The sequence below is a fragment of the Micropterus salmoides genome, unplaced genomic scaffold, assembly GCF_014851395.1.
Source record: "Micropterus salmoides isolate LMB-PRFRI ecotype aquatic unplaced genomic scaffold, ASM1485139v1 Ms_hic_scaffold_7, whole genome shotgun sequence".
Lineage (NCBI taxonomy): Eukaryota > Metazoa > Chordata > Actinopteri > Centrarchiformes > Centrarchidae > Micropterus > Micropterus salmoides.
This window is the reverse complement of record NW_024044459.1, coordinates 29093915-29121905: the sequence shown is the minus strand read 5'-3', so window position 1 is coordinate 29121905 and position 27991 is coordinate 29093915. Positions and strand designations below refer to the sequence as shown.

At 41.3% G+C, this 27991-nt stretch overlaps 1 protein-coding gene across 2 annotated transcripts; it reads left to right on the top strand.

Annotated features, from left to right (window-relative positions):
- Positions 1-193: 193 nt before the first annotated feature.
- Positions 194-27991, top strand: cemip2 (cell migration inducing hyaluronidase 2). 2 transcript variants are annotated; one of them, XM_038703110.1, is made up of 24 exons: positions 194-418; positions 3403-3754; positions 3921-4061; positions 4225-4792; positions 8081-8250; positions 8947-9138; positions 10349-10518; positions 11892-12104; positions 12979-13184; positions 14332-14401; positions 14916-15044; positions 17418-17506; positions 18779-18910; positions 19117-19152; positions 19447-19602; positions 21235-21412; positions 22205-22420; positions 22531-22742; positions 22917-23092; positions 23459-23685; positions 23768-23869; positions 25570-25715; positions 25844-25950; positions 26040-27991. In XM_038703110.1, the coding sequence occupies exons 2-24, from the start codon at positions 3421-3423 to the stop codon at positions 26237-26239; spliced, it is 4170 nt and encodes a 1389-aa protein (XP_038559038.1). In that variant the 5' UTR covers positions 194-418; positions 3403-3420; the 3' UTR covers positions 26240-27991. The 2 variants fall into 2 exon arrangements, with proteins under 2 accessions (XP_038559038.1, XP_038559037.1); XM_038703109.1 differs by lacking the exons at positions 23768-23869; positions 25570-25715; positions 25844-25950; positions 26040-27991 and having other exon boundaries at positions 22917-23098; positions 23466-23674.

The window sequence follows — 27991 nt, the reverse complement described above, 5'->3', positions numbered from 1 at the left end:
GATGTTATAGTCTGCGTACAATAATAATAAAATACCTACTAACTCTACCATAGCAACTACATCATAATCACCTCCAACACTTTTAACCTTTATCCTGTGTTTTTCAATCTTTAAATCTCATGTGTGTCTTATATTTCCGACAGAATTTGAAACCACCACCACTTCCTCTCTTCCAAGCCGCGCCTGGCTTCCTCTCTCGGTGGGACGGTGGGGGGCTGAACGGACGGACGACAGCCCATCGGCAGAAGAAAAAAAAAAACACCATGTGAAGAGAAAGTGTATAAAAAGGGACGCGGAAAGCACAGTTGCGAGGGCAAGATTGTATTCGTTCGTCTCACCGCCACCGGGAAAGCGTTTTAAAGACTCGGCAAAGAGCGAATGGACAGAGCGGGAGAGGAGCAGGACAGTCTCACCGACGGTAATGTAGCCCAACGTCCGACCGTTGTGTCTGTCAGTCAGCCGTTGGGGGTGAGGGGGACTCGCCGGTTGAAGCTTTGAGTTCAGGCTGTTTTATTGTGAAGAGTAGGGCTTGATAAGCTAGTTAAAACGTGACAAATTGTGCTTTTTGTGTGTGTCCAAGTTAAATGCTTAAAAGATGTATGCAGTGTGTTGCTGTGTCCCATCCGTCAAACTTTCAGAAGTGGATTTAACGTAATATTAACTTATTAACTTAACCTAACGTTACTGACTTGTGCCATACGCTTTCCTACAGGTTCTTCTTTTGTGATATGTCGATAATGAACAACCCCTTGACACTATAGTAGCTTCTGTTTATTTATGGTGTGGAAATAACTTTGGCCAAAACAACCCATACATCATTGTAAGTGACTAATGTAACGTTAATCCTCCCATTTAAATGAACACACCTTGTTTAACCTTAGCTCAGTGTGGGCCAACTCACGCTTTGCACTCACTATTAGTGCACGATAGTCTACTGGTGTCACAGCGCTGTTCGGCTTACAGTTTTGAGTTAGTATTGGGAACACGTGGCTTACTGATTTTTGAAGGATTATTTTACAGCTGAGGAATGTGTGATGGTCTGTCCCGCTTTGACTCCAGTGCTCCCCCCCCAAACATCTGTTTGATATTCAGTAGCTCTTAAAATCAGGAAAATATGAGAGAGAGAGGGAGGGGATGAAGTTATTAGGACATGCATGAGATGAAAAGCAGTGCAGTCTTGTCATCACAAGTGTCTTTTCCCAAAGCTGAATAGCCCTAAGGTGAGTAGGTCCTTTATGCTCTGACAGGTCAGTTAATAGCAGGGGCGCGGGAGTAGCTTCAGCCTTTTTTATGGCGAGGAATGTGAATAAAAACATAGCCTGAGATAGGGTTATTAAGACTGATGCCAGGGGGGGATCCTCTCTTCAAGATCCTCCCAATGGGTCTTTCTAATGCAGGCCACAGACCATGAGAACATGAACATCCAAAAGACAGTGTGCCTTTCTTGATGACATTCAAGTTTAGGTTTAGATGGACTGTCAGCTAAACTCTTATGAAGACTAGTTCAGAGACACTGTGATGGGATAATTCAGGTTGAAGTGGGTGCAACAGCTGCTGTTGGACGTATCTTACATAAATGACTGAGCCCTTGTTGAGCAGTCATTCGATGTACATTGCTTTGTTTGTGAGTTGAAGAGGTTTTGTTGTGCTCTGTTCTAAACTGGTGACTAATTGGCTTGGCAAGACAACGGTTGGTTGTGTGTGTCTGTGGGTTGGCACTCGGATGATTTAAAGACTGAAAGTCATCACTTTCAGGGTGTCTTTGGTTTGAATGAGCCTGTCTTGGACAATTATTGCAGTTGAGCACTTTTAGGGGTGGTGATGGCACAGTGGATAAGACACATGCCTTTGGTGTGAGAGACCCGGGTTCAATTCCCCACTGTGACACATCCGCCAATGTGTCCCTGAGCAAGACACTCGACCCCTACTTGCTCCGAAGGTGTGTGACCTCTGACACACACATATATATATATATATAGCAAATGTAAGTTGCTTTGGATAAAAGTGTCAGCTAAATGAATAAATGTTAACCACATCTTTAAAAGACGTGGTCAGAATCTGATGTGTGAAAGCTTGAACTTGCTGACATTTTGTTTTTGATCTATAGTAGCAAGCTGTGATGTCATTACAGTAGTATGAGGTGTTTGTGTTAAAGAAAGGTGCCACTGAAGCCTTTTTTCTGCAGTGTCATTTCCTTTACACCCATGTGTTTTTGCCCAAATGACCTTTTTGTGTGTGTGTGTCTCCATGGCTTCAGTTCATTTTGTGCTACTTTTTTCATTTGTGTGAAATAAAGAGTAGCGCACACACTCAAACTGGAGCGCTCTTCTCCTTCCCTACTGTAATTGGTGCCATCTGTTTTGGCTGTGTTAACATAGTCTCAGGAATGTTGCGATCCATTATTCACAACCTCCTTCGTTACTGTGGACAAGAGCAGCCAATGTCACTTAGTCTGAGCCAAACTAGCCAGGGGATAAGCTGAGAGTCTTTTTAGGAACGACTCCCAAGATCTTTACCAGGAGGTCCGTGTGTGAGATCCCATAAGGGGTTATTGCCCGTTTCCCCAGATTCTTCCCTTTTTTTCCTTTCAAATCCTACTGTTTTTTGTCCCCATTTTATGTACTCTCTTTTAGTGTCTTCTTCTTCCTCCTTTACCTGTTTTGTCTGACTCTCTTTTTTTATTTAATTCATTTTGTCTCACCCCTTAACATTTCGATTTACCATTTCACCAACTTCTGCCTTATGGTACCACAGGTATTGGCGATATGGCCCAAAATGTTATCACGATAAAACATTGCATATATATGAGGAAAAGTTGAAGAAACCAGATGGTTAATTGTGGTTTTGAACTATTTTTTATGGACAGAACATGACAAACAGCTGATGCCAAACAGCAGATCACTTAACAAATCTGAGGTAGAACATTCAAAACAATTATGATAAATAATTTTTTTAACAAATATGCATGAGTATGATAGGGTCCAATCTTTCTCAGTTCCTTTTCCTAAACAAAATAAATATCTTTATAGAAAAACGAAGTGCTAATTTGTTTGTGACTCAAATGAATGAAATCAAACATTTATTGAACATTTGTTATATTGTTATTGAGAAAAATTATATTGCGATAATTATCACAGTTGTTTTTCATTCATTGCCTAGCCCTATCAGTCTTTACAAGAAAATGCAAATGCCATTGTGTGATTCAAATAATGAAGTCCAACAACTTCAGTGTCTCTCAGACTCCCATCAAATTAACATTTTGTTTTTAAGTTCTAAATTGATTTGAAAAGGTCTTACACATTTTGACAGTGCTTCTTGAGGACGAGCACCCCATCCTCAATGACATTTTTAAATGTCACATTTTTTGTCTCTTTCGTGTCTTGCTCATTTCTCTCCTTTCAGGTAGCAGACACGTGTACCATGCCGACAAGCGATGGCCCCAGCCGCTTCCCGGTCTTTGTGGCTCCGCCTAACGGCAACCACCAGAGGTCTCCAGGTTATGTCCCCGGGCGGGTGGCCCCAGTCCGCTCGCCGCCACCTGCCAAAGCTCCACCGCCTCCGCCGATAAAACCTCATTGTCCCCCGCCGGAGCGACAAGCCACTTTCAGCCTGTCAGAGGAGAACCAGCGCAGGGAGCTCGCTCAGAGCCTCCGACAAAGAAAGAACACATTTATCTGTTTTGGAGTGTCGATCGGGGCTTTCTTCCTCACCCTCATCCTCGTGCTTAGTCTCACAAGTAGAGATGTGTTAGACGGTCAGTACTACAAGTTACTGATTCAAATGTTGATGATTTCATAAATATGTCTCTATATGTAACCTATGACCACACATGTGTTCCCTGCTGTATATACCATCTGTGTATATTTTTGGATATTCCTGTCTAATGAGAGGGTTTTCGGATTTGTTGGTAATGTATGCAGAGAATTGTCCGGACCACGACCCATCCCTTAGTGGCTGGAATCCAGGCCACCAACCAGAGAAGGCTGTCATTATCAAGAGGGGACATTTGTTTAGGTTGGAAGCGTCTGCTACCTTCCATTCACTAACCATTCAGTCAGGAGGTAAGCACACCAGTGTGCATGATGTGTTAAGAAGCATTTTGAGTTGTAACATTGGTGGATTGATGTTTATTAAATATGATAAGTGACATTGTTCAGCAGATCAAGTTCCCTTTATGGATGTGTGGATGTAACATGCAGCATGCGTGTCTCTGCCTTTTCACAGGTCGAGTAGTTTTTGCAGATAATGCTGATGGCTCCAAAAACATAACCTTGAGAACCCGACACATCCTTATAGAAAACGGTGGAGCCCTTCACATTGGTGCTCCCAAATGTCGCTACCGTTCTCGTGCCACCATCGCCCTTGTGGGCCGCTCTGACAACAAGGCAGTCCCAGACGTTCCTGGCCTGGGCCGCAAGTTCATAGGCGTCATGAGCGGTGGGACTCTGGAGCTACATGGTACCGAAAGGGTTTCCTGGTCTCTGCTGACCCGAAGTGTCCCGGCCTCCGGTCTGGCCACAGAGGGTCATGCCTTCCAGAGGAACTTCAGCCGAGGCATCAACTTGCGCGTGGTGGACCAGGACACAGCTTATTTGCTGTTATCCGAACGCTACGACACACACGAGTCTGACAATGACAGTCAACGGCTCACCCAGCTGCTGCGCTCCCTGCCGGCCGGCCGCATTGTGACACTGGCTGTAGGAGACTCGGCTGTCAAAAGTCTTCGGCATGATACCAAGAAGGCCATTGAAGAGACGCTCGGCAGCAGCTTTGTCCGTGATCTCCAGTACAGGTAAATGGTGCCAATTTATGAATATAAGGACTGTTGTACAGACTTGTAAATGGTGTATTTTTCAAACCGAATACAACTGAAAATACACATGGTTTCCTGACGTTGCCCCTGTCCATCTGTTGTTTAACTGATTGAAAATATGCATGAGTGGGTTTGTGTTTCAGCCTTGCTGCAGAATGTGCCAGATCTTGGAGAGTTTGTAGTGGTTCTCCATGGTGTGTTTTTGGAAGTCTTTGGGAGTGTTTTGTTTGTTTTTGGTCTCCTGGGTCTGATAAGGAGGTTAATGTGTTTTTGTTTAACCACTCAAGGAAGACCCCTCGCCTTTGAAGTCCCAGTTCGTGGACTGACAATACCAGCATTTTGTTTCCTCCCTGGAAAAAATATTATTTTTTCATGTGTCTATCCTTTCATTTAGGATGTCCCTGAATTGTTCCTGGTTATTCCTCTTCCTGTTTTGCCTGTGTTTCCGCTGTACCATGCTTTGCCAGAAAAGGAAGCTCGCACAGGATAACGGGGTCATGGTCAGAAGGTTTCCAGGATTTGTGCAAAATTTTATGTCCTTGTTCCCTCAAAAGGACAAATATTGGAAGCTTGACATAGAGTGTAGTCCTGTCCATGTGAGCTAATGCTTGCTTTAAGCTCATAAAATGAGAGAATTGTTTTTTAACTTTACATTAGTTCCTCTGTTACTATCACACACATGTATGCACATATGTGTTTCTTTCAGTGGAAAGTGGAGTTATTTGTAGCTCGGCCTGGTTTGGTCCTTGGTTGGCTGAAAAGCCAAGTGCTACGCCAGATTCTCCCGTGTCACATTTCGCCTGTGGGAGTAGGTGCCAAGTCTTCAAACAAACCCCCTCAAATCCACAGCACAGTGGTTTCACCAGATCAGACGTGTGTGTGTGTGTGTGTGTGTGTGTGTGTGTGTGTGTCACTCTCTTCTAAAGCTTTTCTGTGGAATTGCTTGTGGTAGGAGGAATGATGAGCAAGCATGCAGTTTAATGTGTCATTAAAGTCACACTATATTAGGCTGAGTGATTTTAGGCTGAAAGACAGGGTAAAGGCATTTGACCTATAGAATTGAGTATAATGAAGTGTAGATCTGTTTATGACATGTAATAGCATGTTGTGAATAAATAGCTGGAACAATATAGTGGTGATTTTATTTATTCCAATGCTTTTTGTTATTTTTGCAGCAGTGCTGCAACACCATGCATACCTGGGTACTCTAGGGAATGTTTTATGAACCTCTTTAACCCCTTGTGATCGCCAACTTATCCTTGATTTAAAATAAACAATAACAAACTAACACATTTCCCAAATGACTTCAAATTTCCAAAGGTTAACCTCAGTAGCGTCAACTATTCTTCCTGGCTCAGATACATGAATTAGTTGGCTCCTGCCTCACGCCTGTTGACCCCCTGTTTCAATCTTTGTCACTCAAGAGAGCACTGACACACAAATAAACACACGTCCATGCCTGTCTGTAGTGAATTCACCTTTGGCCTCTGCACATTTGCTCATTCCTGTCAAACAATGAGGTTGTTAAAATGGTGATGAACATGAAATCAAGGATGTTGCAAATGGAAACCGTGAAACAGCCACTCTTACTTATATCCTTTTTGTGCCTCGAATTTTTGCTTTCTCATCTATGGTTGATTTATAAAAGGCATATCAGCAGCCTCAAGATAAAAAGACTCCCCCATCATAGTACCTGATGAAACTGAGCTTGAGAGTTGCGTGTAAAGGTGCATTTAGTACTGTTTACTCTATGTGGAATGGGCCAAGCAGTGCCTCAGTGGAAATAAGAGACTTTTGCTGAGATTACTTCCCTCTAGCCTGGTCTCCTACCCAGAAATGATTTTATAGGTTTAAAAATAGGCTACTGAATCATTAAATAGTGCAGAAATGTCATTTTGGTCAGGGTCAGTTTGTGTTTAAAGTGTTTAAAGGTCATGCCATAGTTTAGAACAATGGTTTTAATATATATATTTATATCCATGATTATCAAATGGGCTTAAAGCATGTTTGGACTCAATCAGCTAATGCTGGACAACAAAAAAGCAACAAGTCATTCTTTAGAAGCTATGAAATTTTAAATAGCCAAGGCCGCAAGTGGCACTGTCTTGATGTAGGTCATACGCCCACAAAAAGCACGCCCAATCCCTTTCGCCATCCACACCCTCGAGCTCCTCCGCTCAAATTATTTCAGCCTCTCCTTATTTAATCATTGTAATCTTATTCAGTGAATTATTTTCTTGACATGACCCAATTTATAAGATAGTGAGGAATGTAGTGAGAAGGGAGGAATTGGAGAAAAGTTGCAGGTACACCCATTTTTTTTCTCTGAGCCATATGAACACCCTTCCTGAAATCCTCTGTCCTCATTTTAATAATCCCTTGACATATCTAATATCCTTTCGTTAGTTTTCTACCTCTCATTGTCTCTTTATTATTACATGACTTTTCACTCTGACATTCACTCGCCTGCTTCTCTCTCACATCCTATCCTACTTCAGGCTAATCACAGGCATTTCTCTGCCTTCAGGGCATTACACTAGTTTAATGTCTTTTACAGGTACCCTGTCTGTCTGTTATGCATCTGGCATATCTATAGTCTCAATGGAAGGGATTTGTATGTATGATCGACACATCTTCACGCTGATGCCTGACTCACACACACACACACACAGGCACCCAAACACAGAGAAACATTATTATGCAGTTCAGGCCACACCCTTTATCTGGCTAACTGTCACATCTGTAAGATATTATGTAAACTTGATTTTAATACTCCTGTTGACTGTTTCACTGAAACCCTCCTACACTGAGACCGGTCCACTAATTCTGGTGCTGCCTCTAGCTACTGCAGCTACCATTACCTTCAAGTTGCTTAAAATGTTGGTTAGGGTCGTTTGTCCCAAATAAGTTTTGGTGCAAAGTTATATTCTCATTTATAGGATTTGACATAAAACTACAAGACTGTGATTGAATCGGCCATGTGAAGTGTCATGATGTTCTTAGTGTTATTTCTGTGTGTTTATGTTTGTGCCCAAATGTGAGCCAGCTGATGTAAAAATCAAGTGATGTAATAATGAACCAGTAATGAGTGTTGACAGTGAGCTTGGAGTCACTATCAGCTACACGTCAAGCTCATTTTCATCGTCATTTTTTCATTGTTCTTTGATATGGATGTGTGAAACTACTCTTTGCACAGTAACGCCTGAAAATGATTCCCTCTCCTTTGTGACTCTCCCACTTTTCTCTTCATCCCTCTGGTCTCTCCAGACAGGCGTGGGCTTTGGTCTCTGTTGTAGGCGGTGGTAACGCGTCATGTTCAGAGGACGTTAGGGAGCATGAAAACCACGACACAGGAGGGAGAGCTCTGGCAAGGCGGAACTTCAGCACCGTGGACGGAGTGGGCTTCTCAGTCACCGCCTTCAGCGAGTGGAAGAATGGTGAGAAACAGCGTATGAGGGAATCTATTTCAAAAGCAGATGCACATATATGTTTCAGTGTTGACAGCAATTACAAAAATACATAGTGATACATCTTAGTGCTTAGTTTGTGCCCTCTGTCATTTTGTGTAGGTCATCTATGTTTGGTGCTATTTGTCTGTAGTTATTCACAATAACAGGTTTAATTATCATTGAAGCTGTTCAGGGGAAATGGAGGTGAGCTTTGAAGGGGGAAAAGGGTTTGGAGGAGGGTGACAGGCTGAGGGATGGAGTTTACCAAAAGCCAACTGCTTTACAAATCAATCATCTGGACATGGAAGACATTCTTGTGACTGTGTGGGTGACAGTATTTTTGTGACCCTGCCTTTATGACAAATACCAGGTCTGAAAGCAGCTGTTAGTGTGTGTGGGTGGGCAGTGTGTGGGGGGTTTGGGTGAGGCACTAGCACACACGCTGTGTTTATTTATTACGGCTGTGCATGCCTACACCTTGTAAAATTCCAGGGATTAACTAACTTTCTTTCTCTACATAAGTATTTTGGTAGATATCGACCACAACTATTTTATTAACTGCAGTCTATGAGGAAAATCATGGTTATCTTTAATCTTTAAAACAAGATATAATCCATAGCTATTACAGATAATAAAATGCATCAGAATCAGTTTATTTTTAACTATAGTGCTATGCCCCCCCAGGTTTCCCCATCTCAGGCTTCCAGGTGGATGCTGTGGACCAGGTGGTGCTGAACCTGCAGGATGAAGTGCAGCAGACCTGGCGACCCGGGGATCAGATTGTAGTTGCCAGCACAGACTACTCCATGCACCAGGCGGAAGAGTTTACCCTGTTGCCCTGCCCTCACTGCAACAGCAGGCAGGTCAGGATACAAGGTGAGAGAGAGGACAGTGGTGTGTGTGTGTGCCCTAAGAGAATAGGTTTGGTTGCCGTGGCTGCAAACCAAAACTGGCTTTGTCTGTGGTAGTGTTTGCTTTCTGAGGGCGCACTCCTTTCATATGTGTGGCTTGAGGTTTGACTTGTACTGCATGTTTAAAAGAAAAAAGGAAGGAAGACATCTGGTAAGTACAGTACAGACATATTTCATATTAGATAAGAAAACTCATGACCAATGTTGAGCCAGCAGCAGCATCAGGAGAAGACATAGAACATGTTATACTAATTCTTAAATATAGGCAATAAATGTGATGAGCAGATGTAGTGCTGCTAATGCTTGGGTCCAGAGAGATCTCATTTCCTGTTCAGATGTTATGGTGCTGTAAGTTTATTGGAGGAGGCCTAAAAGACATAGTCAGCTCATGTTTCAATGGTAACCTCCTCTTATAATAACCACAGTGGTTGTGTGGATTTAGATCGCCTCTGCTTCACATCCTCTGCCTTCCTCTGCAATCTGTTAGTTACTTTTTGTCCATCTCTCTATTAGACATGTTTCCTGATCTCATTCCTCTGTTGTCAACGAACGCCAACTCCCTTCCTGGAGAAGGGTGTATTAATGTGTGTGTACGTGCATAATTTTTGTGTTGCTGCCTCGAGGAAGGGCTAAGCAGCTGGACTACTGCTGTGCGTTATCATTGGCAGCTGCCCCCTGTTGGCAAGGGTACTTTCCAACTGATTATTTAGTTTTGTGTGATTTTGATTACTATTGCTTTTACATGTCTTATTATTTTGGTTGGTTGGTTTTATGGTGTGGGTAGTTATTTATGTTTGAGTGAGTGCTGCTAGGCATACTTCCTGTGGTTGACAGTTGGAAGCACACCAGTTTCAGAAATATAATACCTTAATTTAGTTTAAACGCCCCTACCTGCCCCTACATTTTTATGTTAGGCTGGTATTTTAGAGAGAAGGTCTCAGTATGACTAAAAAATGTTCCTTAAGACTTTGAAACCAAATGTTATATTATACAGTAAAATTAAATTAATTTGTGTTCATTTTCTTTTCTGCTTTTCTTTCTTTGGAGGAGATGGAATGAAATGAATGACATTTCTAATCATTCAGAGTAATGACTTAAACAAGTTTTGTGCAATGGTGAGAATTTCACCTAGTTGTAGCATATGACCAAGACTCCTGTCTGTCTGTTCTGCCCAGGGAAGCCTCAGTATAACCATGTTGGAGAGATCATAGATGGAGTCGACATGAGGGCTGAAGTCGCTCTGCTCTCCAGAAACATTCTCATCTACGGAGAAATGGAAAACTCATGTTATGGAAACAACATGTGCCAGTTCTACAGCCACGACACCTATGGAGGCCACATCAAGGTGTGCAATCTGTGTGTGTGTGATTTTATAGCAAAGGCCCTTATTTAGATTGTGCTTTATGTCTATATGTGCTTATGTACGAGTCTGCATGTTTCAGTCACTGTGTCTGCAGTTATCTGCATGTCAGTTTACATACTGCAGAACTAAAGTGTTCATACATTCTATATTTATACGCCTTCCTAAATAAGAGGGGATCATTCATGTTCCCAGTTCATCTCTCTTTCACTACATGTCATACTTTTATTTTTATTGCTGACACTTCATTTAAAAGCACTGAAGACAGGTGACAGATTCAGGTCAAACACAGCAATAACTGGATTATCATATCCTCCTTGACCTACACAGGTCTCTACATAGACAATGAGTTCACTGTAATTTGGTAAATGGTGGTATGATTTCATTCACTTTGGTGGCAAATACACAGTAACATTCTTTAGGCTCTATGTCTTTAGAATTTTTGACATCCCCCACCCCTAAACTAACAGACTAACTAACAGCCATTTCACAAACAGCATTTGCCATTGCACATTATCTCTATTCATTTTTCACACTACTACCATCTGAACATAGATGGTTGTAGATAACACTTTTGGCAGTCTTGTCAGTCTGTTGTGTGAATATGTATGTATAAGTGAATGCAAGAACTTATGCATACGTGTGCCTTTGCATGCATGTGTATACAGCAAGAACGTATGTCTTGAGGCACCATGTGCAGTGAATATACTGTAGAAACTAGTTTTTATCAAAGTGTGCAAATGCGTGCGTGTGTATATGTGGCAGAGTTATAGTGTGCTGGAGGGATTGACCAATACCTCCTTAACAGGAACCAGGCTGTGTGGATTATGCCATACCCCCAAAAAGACCTCCCAGGGAGCATTATACAGCATATTTGTACTGGATTATTTGACGTTCATGTTTAACTTTATTTGCTCCCCTGTCCATTTGTGTTTTGCATATTTGCATCCCTATGTGTGTTTAGCTTTTAGTTTGTGCTTCGATAACTCACATCTCTTATTCGTCAAGAGGAACATCAGTGGTTTTGGCGCAGTTTGGCCCACTGGAGCATAATGCCAACAGAGCTATAGTTCATATCCCTGCGGTATCATAGACAAACACAGAAAATCACACTGTAGAGTTAAACCTTTAAATGAACCAGAGTGGGTAGGCAGTGAACCTACTTTTGTGGCATAATATAAACCTTGTGTTACCATTCACAATCCCAGTTTAATTTACTTAGCGGTGTATAATAGCTCATTGTTCTTGCTTGATCGATTTTAAAATCGCTTTCTCTTTTGCGACTTATTCTCCACTCCCGGCTTTCTCTCTCTCTCTCTCTCTCTCTCTCTCTCTCTCTCTCTCCCACACACACACAGATCTTTGGTAACTTCTCATCGGTGCATCTGTCCCACGTGGAGCTGAAGAACATGGGCCAGCAGGGCGAGAAAAGCCGCTACCCTCTCCACTTCCACATGTGTGGGGATGTGGACCAGAGGGGAGGCTACCGGGAGCCAACCTATGTGGACGGACTGTCTATACACCACTCCTTCTCCCGCTGCCTCACCATCCACGCCACCAACGGTTTGCTGGTTAGTAACGCTTGTGTGATGAGTAACTGTATAATGTATGTGAGGAAAGAACAGGCTGCTGTACACATGAAAACGTCTGTATGTTTGGAGGATGTGTGAGCGAGCTCTCACTAATAAGTACCATGTGATGTTAGCTGTTGAAAACTCATCAGTTTAAGCCTCCATCACAGGATTACTGTAATGGCTGGTTTCCTCCTTTTGAAACCTTCCTGTCCCATATCTTGCTCCATTATACAATTATCTGCCCAGAGGTCTCTATGGAAACAGGTACACTTGTTTACAATTAATCCCCCTTATTAGTCCCTCAGTTTGCAGTTGGTCAACTGCAAAATCACATGTCTTTGTGTGCGTGTGTGCATGTTTGCATGTGTGCGCTTGTGGTTGCATGTGAGAGAGTTATGCTCCATCTTGACGTCAAACGGTGATAGGTTAACTTTTGTCCTTGAGGCCATAGGATTGAAAGCATTCTTCCAAGCTGCATGTGGGAAATGGAATTTACTAACATTATTTGACTCTGTTATTTTTCCTGTTTTCCTTCTGGCACTGTGACTCTCTTGATACCATCAGTCTCTACATAGCTTGGAATTTGAAGTATTTAAGGAGGCACGCACATCTAGCAGTTGGAACATACTTAATTTTCCTGCGGGTTGTTGATGATTCCAAGAGGGCCTAACAAATGTTGTCTTAGCCCTCTTGTTTACCAGGATTTTCTGCATATTTCCATTAGTTGTGAACTACCTCTTCCATGGAAAGGGAAAGATTGCCATAAAGTACTTATTTTCTTTCCTGTTGAGACCTCTAAAAGCTCTAAAAATCCTCATATGGTGATTTTTTTTTTTCTCTTTTAATATCATGTGATCTTTTTTTGACCCAGGTGAAAAACACTGTGGGCTACGACACCTTGGGTCACTGTTTCTTCCTTGAAGACGGGATTGAGCAGCGTAACACTTTCTACCACAACCTTGGCCTGCTGACTCGACCTGGGACCCTGCTGCCCACTGATCGCAATGAGACTCTCTGCACCAGCATCAAGGACAAAGTCTACAAGGGCTACACACCCTCACCCAGCACAGAGTGCAAGTAAGAGATTAGAATAATTACTTAGTATTTTCTCTGGTGAGAGATATGAGGACTGAGCCAAGTGATAAAAGACTACATCAGTTTCTGTACCATCTTCAAAACAACAGCAATTCAGTAACTTAGGACAAGGACTTATAGGACTAGTTATATAAATGGTGTTATCAAAGTGTGGGTGCAAAAATCTGTTTTTTATTTAGAAGTTTACACACCCAGCAGAGTAAATAAAGTAGTCATGAAAGTTTTTAACTTCCACCATCATGTCAGAAACATTAATACATTACGCTTAAATTTGAGGGTGTGTTTTTTTACTTGTTGGTCACAAATTGTCCTGTTTAGTAGTGATGTAGGTAGTACAGACAGTGCAGACTTTCTGAACCACCATCATGTAGACATGGAGGTCCATTTTCATATATAGCACTGAAGAGAATGGCTATTTCTTATTATCCTTTTAATATAAAAGGCCTAATCCATCCACCATCAACAGCTGCAGCCCTGGGGCTTTGTTAAGCATAAGACTGAGGATTATTGTAATGACAGATAATAGTAGGGACAGCACAAAGACACTTGCCAAACACAGAGCTACGAATAAGCCAACATCTTGACTCTAAAGTAGCTTGATGTTTAAGGAGGGAAACATAGTAGACAACGGGCAACTACCTTATCTTTGAAAACACTGAACAGTGGGGCCAAATCAACACAAATGATTTTGTGCCACAACTCTCAGTCAAGTGTCAGTGTGGGAAACCTGTTGATATAGTGCAGACGTACCTTGAGAGAAGACAGAGGGTGCATGTCCATGTGAAAGAGATACTGTAGTTAGAAATGTAGTGTGTGAGAGATATTGGCAGGGCGGTTTTATCCATGCAATAACAACCCCTACTCTCCACAGGTCGGAGCAAGTGCAAGGAAAGTGCCTCGTGTGTGTGTGTGTGTGTGTGTGTGTGTTGGCTGAGCTGTCCCTGTCCAGGGTTTATCTTGGAGAGGTGGATTAAGGGGGGAAATTTGAAAGATCACAGATTTTCTTTGACGTCTGTCTTCTGCTTATTAGTCATAGTCTGTTATGCCAAGGTACTGCCTTTTTAATATATTTTTTCTGCATGCATGTCTCTGTCTCTTTCCATGCGTGTGTGGCGGGGGTGTTTTCCAGGGCAGTTTCAACTTTCTGGATCGCCAACCCTAACAACAATCTCATCAGCAACGCCGCTGCTGGTTCTCAGGTAATAACATCAGAGTTTTATAAGATATAACTTTTTTTATAAAGGATTAATAAAAATTAATGACCAACAAGATGATCCCCTTATTGGTATATGAACTGCAGTGTATTAGGTGAAGCTGCACTGGCTTTGGTGTTCCTGAACTTTTCACAATGAAAATTAAACATTTTCATGTTCATAATAAAGTGATCCATCAATAAAATGGGATTTGGGAAAAGGCTTTAGTGTCCAATAGAATAGTGAGACTTCTAATGAGAAAGTAGAAGACGAAGATCCCTCATTTCTTCAGTGTGGACGTCCACTGGGGAGGGCTTTGTAAAGTACTACATATTGGTTGGGGGTATGTGTGTGATATTTAGATTGTCTGTCAATATCTGTTGTACCTTTAAACTTTAATGAGCCATTGAGCTCATATGAGCTCTTACCCCCCTGGTTTATTCTTTCTGTGGTTTTGCTATAGACAACACGACTTGTCTCATTTATCACCTCGTTTCTCTACTCTTCCTTCCTGTCGCAGGACGCTGGCATATGGTTTGTGTTCCACAGCTCTTCCACCGGGGACTCTCATGGGCTTGTACCAGAGACCAAGGCAGAGCTCACTCCCCTGGGAATTTTTTACAACAACCGTGTACACTCCAACTTTAAGGTATCATCAGTGTTGCTTATTATATACAGCAGGTAAAAAAAGTTTAACATGTCACCTTTAAAAACATATTTTTAAAGGTGCTGTTGACATGAAATTCACCAGATATTGGTAACAACCCAAGTAATCCATACATACAAAGAAACAAACAAATAAGTTCAGAAATTAAGTTATGTGTAATAATGTGAAATGACACAGGGAAAAGTATTGAACACACTTCCTTAAATTTATTTATTACTTCGTACAAAAGCCTTTGTTGGTAATGACAGCTTTAAGACGGCGTCTGTGGGGAGCAGGGACCTGACTTTGCCTGTGGTCCCTGTGATTATGGCCCATTCTTCCACACAAACGTCTTCATATTTTGAAGGCTTCGTGGGCCTCTTCTATGTGCTCTGATCTTTAGTTCGTTCCATATATTTTCAATTGGGTTAAAGTCAGGTGATTGGCTGGGCCATTGTAGCAGCTTTATTTTCATTATCTTTAACCAACTGGGAGTTTCCTTGGTTGTGTGTTTGGGATCATTGTCTTGCTGAAATGTCCACCCTCATTTCAACTTCATAATCCTTGTAGATGGCAGCAGATTTTCATAAAGAATGTCTCGGTAAATTTTGCCATTCATCCCTCCTTCAATTATATGAAGTTTGCCAGTACCATATGCTGAATAACCCCACACCATAATGTTCCCACCTCCAGGCTTCACTGTTGGTATGGTGTTTTTGGGCTGATGTGCAGTGCCATTTCTCCTCCAAACATGGTGTCATCCAAAGAGTTAAATTTTGCTCTCACCTGACCAGACTATATTTCACAGGCTTGTCCAAAATGTTGTGCAGCAAACTGTAAATGAGCTTCAGTATGCTTTTTCTTCAGCAATGGAGTCTTGCGTGGTGAGTGTGCATACAGGCCATGGCAGTTGAGTGCATTACTTATTGTTTTCTTTGAAACAATTGTACCTGCCAATTCCAGGTCTTTCTGAATCTCTCCACTAGTGGTCCTTGGCTCTTGGACAACTCTTCTGATAATTCTTTTCACTCATCTGTCAGAAATCTTGCGAGGAGCACCTGGTCATGGCCAGTTTATTGTGTTCTTTCCACTTCCGGATTATGGCCCCAACAGTGCTCACTGGAACATTCAGAAATTTAGAAATCCTTTTGTAACCCATGCCATAAGCATGTTTTGCAACAATAAGGTTGCAAAGGTATTGAGAGCGCTTTTACCCATCATGAAAAGTTCCTTGTGTGACAACTTTGTAATGACACACTTTTTTATAGGCCATCAGTTGGGACTAAACTAGCTGATATTAATTTGCACTGACATGGGGCAGGATTGCTTTCTAATTACTGATAGATTTCGGCTGGTGTCTTGGATTTCCATGCCTTTTTGCACCTCCCCTTTCTTCATGTGTTCAATACTTTTTTTCCCCCTGTGTCATTTCACATTATTACACGTTACTTAATTTCTTAACTTATTTGTTTTTTTGTAAGAATGGATTACTTGGGTTGTTACCAACATCTGGTGAAAAGTTCATGTGTCAGTAGCAACTCTAGAAATATATGTTTCCTGAGAAAAATAGTGACATGTTCGATACTAATTTTACCCTCTGTATATTTATACAGTATGTGCTTTCTCCTGCACATACAAACATTATGCCAGGCTGTGCTAAACCTCAACGTCTCTGTCTCTGTGTTTTGTAGAGACAAGAGAAATACAGTGTTTATAATTTGTGAAATAAGATTGCACATAATTCTCTGCTTACTCACTTGGTTCTTGCCCGAAAGAGGCATGGACGCGCGCACACACACACACACACACACACACACACACACACACACACACACGTAGGGTCTACAATAGTGCTCTGTTGTGTAATGACAGAAGTCGGGCAGGTGAACTGTAAGTTCTTTGTCTAGCCTGACCACAGCAACCCCTCTTATAGAGGAAGGAGCCCCAAGCTTTAAAACTATACCTCACTTATACCACAGGACCAACTCAGAGCACAGAGTTCCATATACATAAGACACACAAACACACAGACATATTACATTTTTCCTTTCATTTATTTTACAATTCATTTTTTAAACATATAAAACTTACCCATTTGTTGTGGAGTATGAAAATATACATTGCACACATATACATTAAATTATTCACAGGAATTCTGTTTACCAATTTTCCTACTTTCCACAGTACAGCATTGTGTTAGCCCAGGATTTAAATTTAGTACATTTATTATTGCCTCAGGTCCCACACTGTACAATATACTGGTAGTCTTGTTTATGTTAATCCAAAACAAATAGACCTTTGGCCCATCTTGGATCTCCAACCATATTTTTAAAGAAATTTTGCCATTTTAAAGTAATCATATTTTCATCTTCCTAGGCAGGGCTGTTCATTGATAAAGGAGTGAAGACCACCAATGCTAGTGCTGCAGACCCCCGGGAATACCTGTGTCTAGATAACAATGCCAGGTGTGTATGTAGCATTTTACATAGGATAGAGATGTGTTATTTAACACTATGTAAAGAGATATTAATAACTCCCAAGAGTTGTTTTTATTATTTTGGATATTTCGAGTAGTTGGAAGTGTTATGTAAATGGGTAGTGACTTATAACTGACAAGTGGACTGTATTTTGCCCAAAACCTGTAACTGTGCACCATTAGACGGATCATATGCATCATGGTGCACATTTACATTATCTAAATAATAAGGCATTTGTGGTTTACTAATGTATTTGTTTAATGCCACTGTCATAACTGTTTGTGAATTAAGTAATTTAACTCCCTACTCTATATCTACTAGGGTATATGGCCATTGACTGGGATAGATAGATGGCTTTATACTCTGTTACTGCATTTTAGTGGAAGGTCTGTCAGGTTTGTGTTGACAGAGAAAACAAGGCTTCACAGATAGAATTTCCTCTCTGCAGCTCCCTACCCAAATAGAGCCCTCAACTAGACGGAAAAAATCTTACGTGTCCACTGAGACTGCTGGCCACTCTCTGTGTGTGCGTGTGTGTGTGCGTGTGCGTGTGTGTGCGCGCGCATGTGTGTGTGTATGTTCAGAGGCATGAGGGGGAGAATTTTAAATGTTAAAATGTGTTCTAAGTATAAATCTTGCATAAGTGAGAGAGAAGGGGGGGAGAGAGAGGGAGGAGATGTTTCTGATCCGAATGGAGCACCACCATTAGGCTAAAGAAAGATGAGCCAATTTTTGAAGACTACAAATAATTTATTTTTGGTTTACACAATATATTTCCTAATCTAGTTGCAGATGACCATAAAACTTTTCTAGGCACATTCATGCTCCCAAGGGGAGTATTGTCTTGTATTTGATGGCACAATGTCCTCTTCTGTAATACCACCCGCATTGTGCATTGTGGGAGGTAGTGAGCATTGAAGCCCGCAGTCTAAAAGAGTTCAACAGTGGGGCTTTAAACTTTTAGTCTAGTTATAAATTATGTCTATGTGGATTTATAGTATGATGACGATATGATTATCAGACCCATGAGTCCCTCGTAACCCTCCAAAAGTTAAATTGGCTAAATTTATCTTGCTTGTACATGTGTGCTGTCTTGTGCATTGACCTACATAAGGACCATATGTGCAGAACAATTAATGGAAAAAATTAGCTGTGCCATTGTGGTAAAGATGAAGGCTTGAGAGCTAACGGATGTAGTCAATGGAAGGTCACAGGGCTAATAATAGAAACGTTTGTATATTTTCACGTGTGTTTTGTCAGATTCCGTCCACACCAGAATGCTGACCCTAACCGTCCTCGGGTGGCGGCGGTCATTGACACTCTCATCTCCTTCAAGAACAATGACTTAGGAGCGTGGATACGGGGAGGTGACATCGTCATCCAGAACTCTGGGTGAGACGACTCATTGGCTGTGATGTGATTCATGTAATTTCTTATAGAGACAGGAGGATGTTTCTGATGAAGAATTAAAGGAGTGTTCCACTTTATTTTATATGCACTCATTAAATGCTGTAATAGCAGCACACTCTCACCTCAGGTTATTTCATTTACTTTACTACATTTTGTAAAACAAATACCTCTGTTCTTTCTCTGAACAGCTTTGCAGACAATGGAGTGGGATTATCCTTTGCCAGGTGTGTACTAAATCTAAATCATTCTGGTCATACAGTCTTGTGATTTTATTCAGCCATATTAGCAATATTCCTTCTCTCCCTGCCAGATGAACTTGCCAAGAATCCCTCATGATTGATAGATAGTAAGCAAAAAGCAGACACATTAAAGTTCCTGTGTAGTCACAAGCATGTCTTTCTTACATAACACTGTGCTACTTCTTTCCTTCTTTACCATCCCTAAGAAACATTATAAACATGTTTACATATGTGTATGGTATACAATTTTTTTAATGCCCTTATCTCCTCCTTCTCCAGCGATGGCAGCTATCCGAAGGATGAAGGCTCCAGCCAGGAGGTAACGCAGTCTCTGTTTGTGGGTGAAAGCCGAAACCGAGGGACCAATGGAGGGCAGAATAAATACTGGGGCCCAGGAGGGGCTGATGCAAAGATGAGGACACTGCCTAGAAACAGGTGAGGGGAGGGATAGGGGAGTGAGGGCAAACAGAAGGAGGGATAAGTTGATGAAAGGAGGAAAGATAAATGTGAGGAACTCAGGGAAAAATCTGAGTTTTTTAGGAATTGCAGGGGATGGCGCTGGGAAAAACAAATAAGGAAGAGAGAACCAGCGAGGCAGTCATGTAGATGGACAGATGAGACTGCTAAAGCTGCTTCAAACTGCGGTGGACTTGTGAAAGGAAGTTCTATTTTGACTGACTTCTTTCCAGTGATGATATGACAAACTGTGGTGGCAACACTTATGTGGTTTCTTAGAAATGGATTAGTCATTGTAGCATTTATTTAAGAGCAAGTGGATTATCTCTTCAAGATCAGGCTTCTTCGACACAGAGCTCTTGTTAACTTCACCTAGATTTCACCATTTATCAGTTTGAGTTTCTGATCATTTTTGGAAGGGACTTTATGAAGATCTCACTAACACTTCACCCTCTGATAAGTAAACTAGACAGATGTTTGGCAACCCAAAGTGTGTCGGTGTCACACGTCCTTAAATGGGTCTTCCATTATGAGGAAGTTCATAGAGTCTCTCCATACACTGACATGCCGAACTAAGTGGTTAGTCCTAATGAGAACAGAGTTTTGAGCTTTATGTTCCCTCTGGGTCTCCTTAGAGTTCTCTCTGTCTTTCTTGCTCTCTCATTACAGAGACTGTTATACAAGAGAAGAGCAAAATAAACAAGAGCCTGGCAAATAGCTGCCTTTTTTAGTTTCAAGAACTAGGGTTTATGTCAGTTTTTGACCACTGTCACCACTATGTTCAACTTTATAACAATTTTACAGGCTTACTGACCGCACTTTGACATCTGGCGCAGTCAGTTTGTCTTTCGTCATCGTGGTTACTGCCAGAGCTGTAACTCTTTATTTTTATTTTTTTTTCTTGCCAGAGAGAAGATAATTCCACTAAAATAGATGGATAATTTGATCATTTAATTAAAACATGAGTTTAGAAAGCTTTCATTCATAGCAACTGCATAAGATCGCCCAGTCAATTGTTTATCAAGTGACTTTAAATCACTTTATGGAAACAAATTAAATCCACAGTTCAACCATATATTCTTATCTGACAAAAAGCATCACCATCATTCTTATTAACTTAACCAACTCAACATTTTCCATATTATTACACATGTGACACATTATTTGCACTGGAATTAAGGTCTCTTTTCTTATAATCCTTTCACAAGCATATGTTAAAACAACATTTACCACTGGCCTACATCAACTATAATGTTTACATTACTGATGTTAACATAGTTGGAGTCATTTTCAGGTGAACACTTGGAATTGTAAAATTGATTCATGGCCCATATGACCAAGAAATATGGAGGAACTCATATTGTCATTAGATGTCTTGCTCCCTTGCGAGTTCATGGCCTGGCTGAAATGTGTTGGTTTTTAATAACATGTTCCTCTGAAACTCCTTTAAAGTTTTGGGCTTTAGACTCCATGACTAAAACTGTGGTCGTCCATTTGAATGATTGTCCCTTTACTCCGGTTACTCTGTTTACTTCAGCTGTGTTCTCTCCCATTTATTTCTGTCAATTGTCTTGCCTAATTATGGACGATGCTGTCTCCTCTCCACTGTAGGACGTTCCCAATCCGAGGTTTTCAGATCTATGATGGTCCAGTGCGGCTTACACAGAGTACATTTCGTGGATTCATCCCCACGCCAGAGCGTTATACCAGCGCAGTCGGATTCAACCTGAAAAACACCTGGCAGCTCACCCCACGAAACAACCTGTCCCAGCTCAGCTTTCAGTCCTCTGTGAGTAAACATCCAGGTTTGATTAGACATCATAAGCACACTAAACAGTTACTGTTTAAACCTGTTAACAGTGAGACTGAGGGTCATGTTAAAGTAGAGCTTTCCATGTGACTCTAATGGTCCTGTTTTCAATCTCTTATTTTTAGTATACAGTAGTTATGAATCTACAGGAGTAAAGGGAACCACTTTCAGAGTCAGGCCTGTTTAGAAACCATTTTAAATCACTGTTGCCCTCTTGTGGTAGTACAGTATAGTACAGTGTACAGCCTTTACTTATATATTACACTTATTACACAAGTTTAACTTTATTAGACCTCCCACCCAATCCCACAAAATAAATGTTAGATTGGTAGTTGCAATCATCTCTCTACCTGGCAGACAATCTAAAAAAGATCAAGTAAATTGCTAGATGAAATGACTAATGTAAAGGGGGCTTTATTCTTTTAAAATTAGGATCATCTGTAAAGAGCCACCAGATTGAAATGCCTTGTCCTTTTGCAGTGATTGAAAAATCTTTTGTTTATCAGAAATTTAAATGAAAAGGCTGTATTTTACATTTCTTGTTCCCAGGGGAAACAAGATTTGCATTTAGATATGCATGGAAAGCAAATGGCTAGTAATAGTGAAAAGTAATTTCTTACTAAATAGCAGCTGCGTTGGAGAGAGCACTCCCAAACAAACATTGGCAAAAACAATTTGTTGGCACAAAGCAATAATAACCCTTTTATTATTCATTGTGCTGAAATGTATATGGAAGCATTCACAACACTGAAACACAAATAATATCCTCAGGTGGGGCTGCGGACGTTCTTTGGTCGCCCGGGGCAGTGGTTCGACGAAAACGACCTGGACGGTGACAAAAACTCCATCTTTCACGATGTGGACGGGTCAGTAACGGGCTACAGAGACACCTACGTTGGCAGAGCAGACAATTACCTGATCCAACATCCTGGCTGTGTGAACATGTCTCAGTGGAGTGGGGTGATCTGCAGTGGCCGCTACGCTCAGGTACAGTAATTCAGGGTCTCCACACCTCATCCTTGTTGTTGTTGTTGTTGTTGTTGTTGTTGTGCACTCTTCCTAACCCTTGCACTCTACCACATCCTCCTCTCCCTCAGGTGTACATCCAGACCCAGGGAGCCTCCAGCCTCAGTTTATCCATCAGCAGAGATGAATACCCTGTTGCTCCTCTGCTACTGAGAGGAATTAACAGCCAGGGGGCGCTGTCTCAGCAGTACCAGCCCATCCTGATGATGAGCAAGAGCTACACTCTGCACTGGAGTGGACCTGCGCCAAGAGAGGTTGTCCTCTCGCTCATCAACTTTGACAAGTAAGTAAGCAGTGTGCATTTGATTTGAAAATGAGGATATTCTTATCTCTCTGAATTGATCACATTATAACTATTCACTTCTACCGAGTGTAATTACTTTTTTTTTTACTAGTCGTACATGGTCTTGGGGGGAGGAACTGTGTGATGTAATGTCTTTCTCTTCCTCCCACTCAGAGATGACTGGGTGCTAGTGGGTCTCTGTTACCCATCAGACACCACATTTCAGATCATGGCCGACATCAACGATAGGCAAAGCAACACCTTTGATGACCTCAAAGACTACGGCACTGTGTCATCCCTCATAGAGCTCGAGAAGAGACCGATGGAGAGGAAGTACTTCTTTGATCAACTGTTGGGTAGGAGAAAAAAATCCAATCTTCTCCTTTTTTTTTACCCAACACACACACACACACACACACACACACACACACACACACACACACACACACACACACACACACACACACTTGGAAATATTGCAGCATGCTCAAAAAGAAGGAGCACGTTAATCTTTAAGAGTTTGACTCGGCTTTTAATCCTGACTTGCACTGACATGCAAAGGTCAACCTTCTCACACTGATGCTTGAGCAAGTCTGAAACATGTCTTAAGTGTCATTCCAGCTAATTTTATCATCCATTCCTTTTTTTTGTCTTTGTGAGGCCTCCTAATGAATGTTTATTATGTTCTGGCTATTTCTCCTGTCCCCCCTTCATAACACCCAGCTTGTTGTGGCTCTACCTTCGGGCCTGGCATGGTCGTGAGGGTCACAGCTACTGTTCAGTAAAAGGCTGCGAAAGAGTGAAGGTCATGGCCACCACGTCCTCCAAACAGACCTGTAACTGCTCAGCCAAGGCCTACCCCAAGTACTCAAAGACACCTTCAGCAGTGGTGCCAATGCCAGCCCTCAGTACACAATCCTGCAAAGGCTGCGGTGCTAAACAGGTGTGTGTTACATTTAAGATGACGTCTGCTCAGCCGCTTAAAACAGAAGCCACCACTGCTGACCAAAGTGTTTGTGTTTCAGCTTGTGTTTTCCAGTGAGCCATGGACCTCCTACCTCCAGACACAAGTCAAGTCACTTAGCAGCAAAGAGGAGCAGAGAGGAGATAACAGCTCCTTTATCACTGTAAGCTTGCCAGGCCTCAAGTATAAAAACATCTATCTATTGGTGCTGGTCATATAATTAGAATATCATCAAAATTTGATTTATTTCAGTAATTCCATTCAAAAAGTGAACCTTGGATATTATATTCATTCATTACACACAGACTGATATATTTCAAATGTTTATTTCATTTAATTTGATGATTAAAACTGACAACTAATGAAAATCCCAAATTCAGTATCTCTGAAAATTAGAATATTACTTAAGACCAATACAAAAAAAGGATTTTTAGAAATGTTGGCCAACTGAAAAGTATGAACATGAAAAGTATGAGCATGTACAGCACTCAATACTTAGTTGGGGCTCCTTTTGCCTGAATTACTGCAGCAATGCGGCGTGGCATGGAGTCGATCAGTCTGTGGCACTGCTCAGGTGTTATGAGAGCCCAGGTTGCTCTGATAGTGGCCTTCAGCTCTTCTGCATGTTGGGTCTGGCGTATCGCATCTTCCTCTTCACAATACCCCATAGATTTTCTATAGGGTTAAGTTCAGGCGAGTTTGCTGGCCAATAAAGAACAGGGATACCATGGTCCTTAAACCAGGTACTGGTAGCTTTGGCACTGTGTGCAGGTGCCAAGTCCTGTTGCATCTCCATAAAGTTGGTCAGCAGCAGCAAGCATGAAGTGCTCTAAAACTTCCTGGTAGACGGCTGCGTTGACCTTTGATCTCAGAAAACACAGTGGACCAACACCAGCAGATGACATGGCACCCTAAACCATCACTGACTGTGGAAACTTTACACTGGACTTCAAGCAACGTGGATTCTGCGTCTCTCCTCTCTTCCTCCAGACTCTGGGACCTTGATTTCCAAAGAAAATGCAAAATTTACTTTCATCAGAGAACATAACTTTGGACCACTCAGCAGCAGTCCAGTCCTTTTTGTCTTCAGCCCAGGCGAGACGCTTCTCACGCTGTGTCTTGTTCAAGAGTGGCTTGACACAAGAATGCGACAGCTGAAACCCATGTCTTGACGTCCAGCTGCTCCATCTGCAGTCCACTCTTTGTGAATCTCCCCCACATTTTTGAATGGGTTTTGTTTCACAATCCTTCCAGGTTGCGGTTATCCCTATTGCTTGTACACTTTTTTTCGACCACATCTTTTCCTTCCCTTCGCCTCTCTATTAATTTGCTTGGACACAGAGCTCTGTGAACAGCCAGCCTCTTTAGTAATGACCTTTTGTGTCTTGCCCTCCTTGTGCAAGGTGTCTATGGACGTCTTTTGGAAAGCTGTCAAGTCAGCAGTCTTCCCCATGATTGTGTAGCCTACAGAACTAGACTGAGACCATTTAAAGGCCCTTGCAGGTGTTTTGAGTTAATTAGCTGATTATAGTGTGGCACCAGGTGTCTTCAATATTGAACCTTTTCACAATATTCTAATTTTCTGACATACTGATTTTGAGGTTTTCAATGGTTGTCAGTTATAATCATCAAAATTAAAAGGAATGAACACTTGTAATATATCAGTCTGTGTGGAATGAATGTATACATTATTCAAGTTTCACTTTTTGAATGGAATTATTGAAATAAATCAACTTTTTGATGATATTCTAATTATATGACCAGCACCTGTATCTCTCTATCTCTCTCTGTATCTCACTCTGGTGTGTAAATCAGGTTTTTATTTGTTATTTTTTAAATCAATTCTTTCCTATCACCTGCCAGGTGAATGGGGTAACTATGCCCTTCTCTCAGCCTGGGTATTTCCTGGTCTCAGTGGATGCCTGCTCTGGGAAAGTCACCAAGAAAACCTCATTTGGCAAGATGGATGCCAGGATGGAACAGTACCTAAAAACTGGAATACCAAAGAGGTGAGCCAGGGAAAATAGGATCACACTGCTCACACAATAGCAATATGGTATAAATATACAGCAGCAACAGAAAAGCAGAATTATGCAAGTCCTTGCTGAATTTACAGGCGTGTTTGTTTCCTCAACAGGTCCATAGTGCTCATGGCAACACGAGGTCAACCAGAAGGCCTGGTTGGTGTGGCACCATATCTGGTCTCCTTCGGTATGACCAAAGCTGCTGATCTGCACAATAAAGGTTAGTGACGTGCTTTAAAATAGTTTCCCTTTCTTTGTCAGTTACTATATTTCTTTCTCACACACTCTTATTGCTACCTCTCTCCACAGAGAGTCTGACACTTTGGGGGTTCCAGGGTGGTTCTTCCCCCCCTCCGTGGGTCTCGCTACAAACCGGGCAGGGGGATGAGTTCCTGGGGCTGCAGGAGCGTTATTTGCCCCTGGGCTTGGAGGCATACGGCTGTACAGCACCTGCTGCTCAAAAGCGCAAAGACCTGGAGCTGCTCAAAAAGGCCACAGGACTACAATGACCAATGTGAATTACACAACTGAACTACCCAAAACACTCTTGCACACGGATACACAACACACACAACCAGCTGATGAATGTGAACTGCTGAATCTTTAATTTATTAACAATGGCAAAGCTGTTTACCAATTTCAAGTGGAGAGAAGGTATTTTATTATGAACGGGGTATTTTTGTGATTTTTGTGTGTGTGTAGGTGTAAGTATGCGTTGGGGCCGTTGAGTCAATGCACTTTCCTTTTAAAGACACAACTTGCCTTATCAGCCAAAGTGATCAAATGGAGATCTACAATAACTCAGTTGTTTATCTTGGACAACAGAAAACACAAACACAAATCAACCTGTAACATCTACCTACCAATCTTTATTATTGTTTTTATTATTATTATGTAAATGTAAACAGAATGAATGAGATTGAGTGTGAAAACAGAACAGGATGGATTAGATACACACAGGCCAGTAGGAAATTATGAAAATAAATTGCATTGTCCCTGAAATGAGACCATGTTCGATTGGAACTGACAATGAAATGAGATGGATTGGATGTGCACAGGTCAAAGGGAAATAATGAAAATAAATGCCATTGCATCTAGGAATTAAACAGCAATATTAAGCCAAAAATGAGCATGTAGCGCAAAAACAGAGCCATTTATATTATTATATATTTTAAAACCAAATCACAACAAGCCATATTAATATTTAAATGGTAATATAGATAATAATATATGTGGTAGCTTGCAGTAAAATGAATCTGGCTATCTTGCCTTTGTGACATACAAAAATGTTAAATAAACAGATAAGTTACTTCTATGAGTAGTAATACAAATATTCTCTTTCCACCAATCCTTACACACATATTTTAGCTTTTTTTGTCTGTAACAATTTAATCTTTGACTGGAAAACCTCCTCTGATCATCGCGCAGCTGTACAACTAAAGACTTTAAGCACCTTTTTATGGATTCCTACATGGACTTACTGGATCTTTTATTTCATTTCTTAATTTACTGTATCTCTTCATAGTGATGTGTCAAACGTGCTGGTCACATGTGCAGCACAAATATATATTTTTTTTTTTTCTTTTTTTGTTTGCCTTCTCAAACAGAATTGAATGTTTTACCTTTCATCTGCCTCATTCATGAGCTTTTCATGTGCATTATCAGCAATACCATGTTGCATGATCCAATACAGCGTTCCTGTTTAGAGTTGGTACGCTGACTGTATAGTAGTGAGCAGCAAAATGCATACAGATCACATACCAGCTGTAGGGTATAAGGCTAATCTTTCAGAGGGTGTTTGGATGTGAGCAGGGCTCCCCCACTGAGCGATAAGTGACTGTGTGTCGTGTGTGTGTGAGAGAGAGTGTGAGTGTGAGTATATGGCATGTGAGATAGACACATAGAGATCCTCTGAAGGACAGTTGCCTTGTTGCCTTTTAACCACTCTACTGTTAAAATGAGAAAAAGAACGAGAATTATTTTCCAACCCTTACCTTTTGTTCAATTGATGCTTTGAAGATGCACAACCAGAGTTCTTAATTTTTTAATTAGAAGTGGGCTTTGTAAATATGGTTTTAATGTTATAACTCAAACTGTACATGTAACGGAAATGTCAAACAGGTTGTGTGTGTGTGTATTTACTGTGGGGTTTTGTCAATTGATAATTCAATTGAGGAAAAAAAAGCAGATTCTTTCAACATGGAAACTCAGCATTTGTATGAAATTGCGGATTAAATAAACATTTAAGCTTTGTCATAAAA

Bases quoted from the DNA above. Each gene is read 5' to 3' on its own strand.
- cemip2 (XM_038703110.1), top strand. From the start codon at position 3,421: ATGCCGACAAGCGATGGCCCCAGCCGCTTCCCGGTCTTTGTGGCTCCG. The intron at 4,062-4,224 runs GTAAGCACACCA...GCCTTTTCACAG, and splicing joins ACTAACCATTCAGTCAGGAG to GTCGAGTAGTTTTTGCAGAT. The intron at 4,793-8,080 runs GTAAATGGTGCC...TGGTCTCTCCAG, and splicing joins GTCCGTGATCTCCAGTACAG to ACAGGCGTGGGCTTTGGTCT.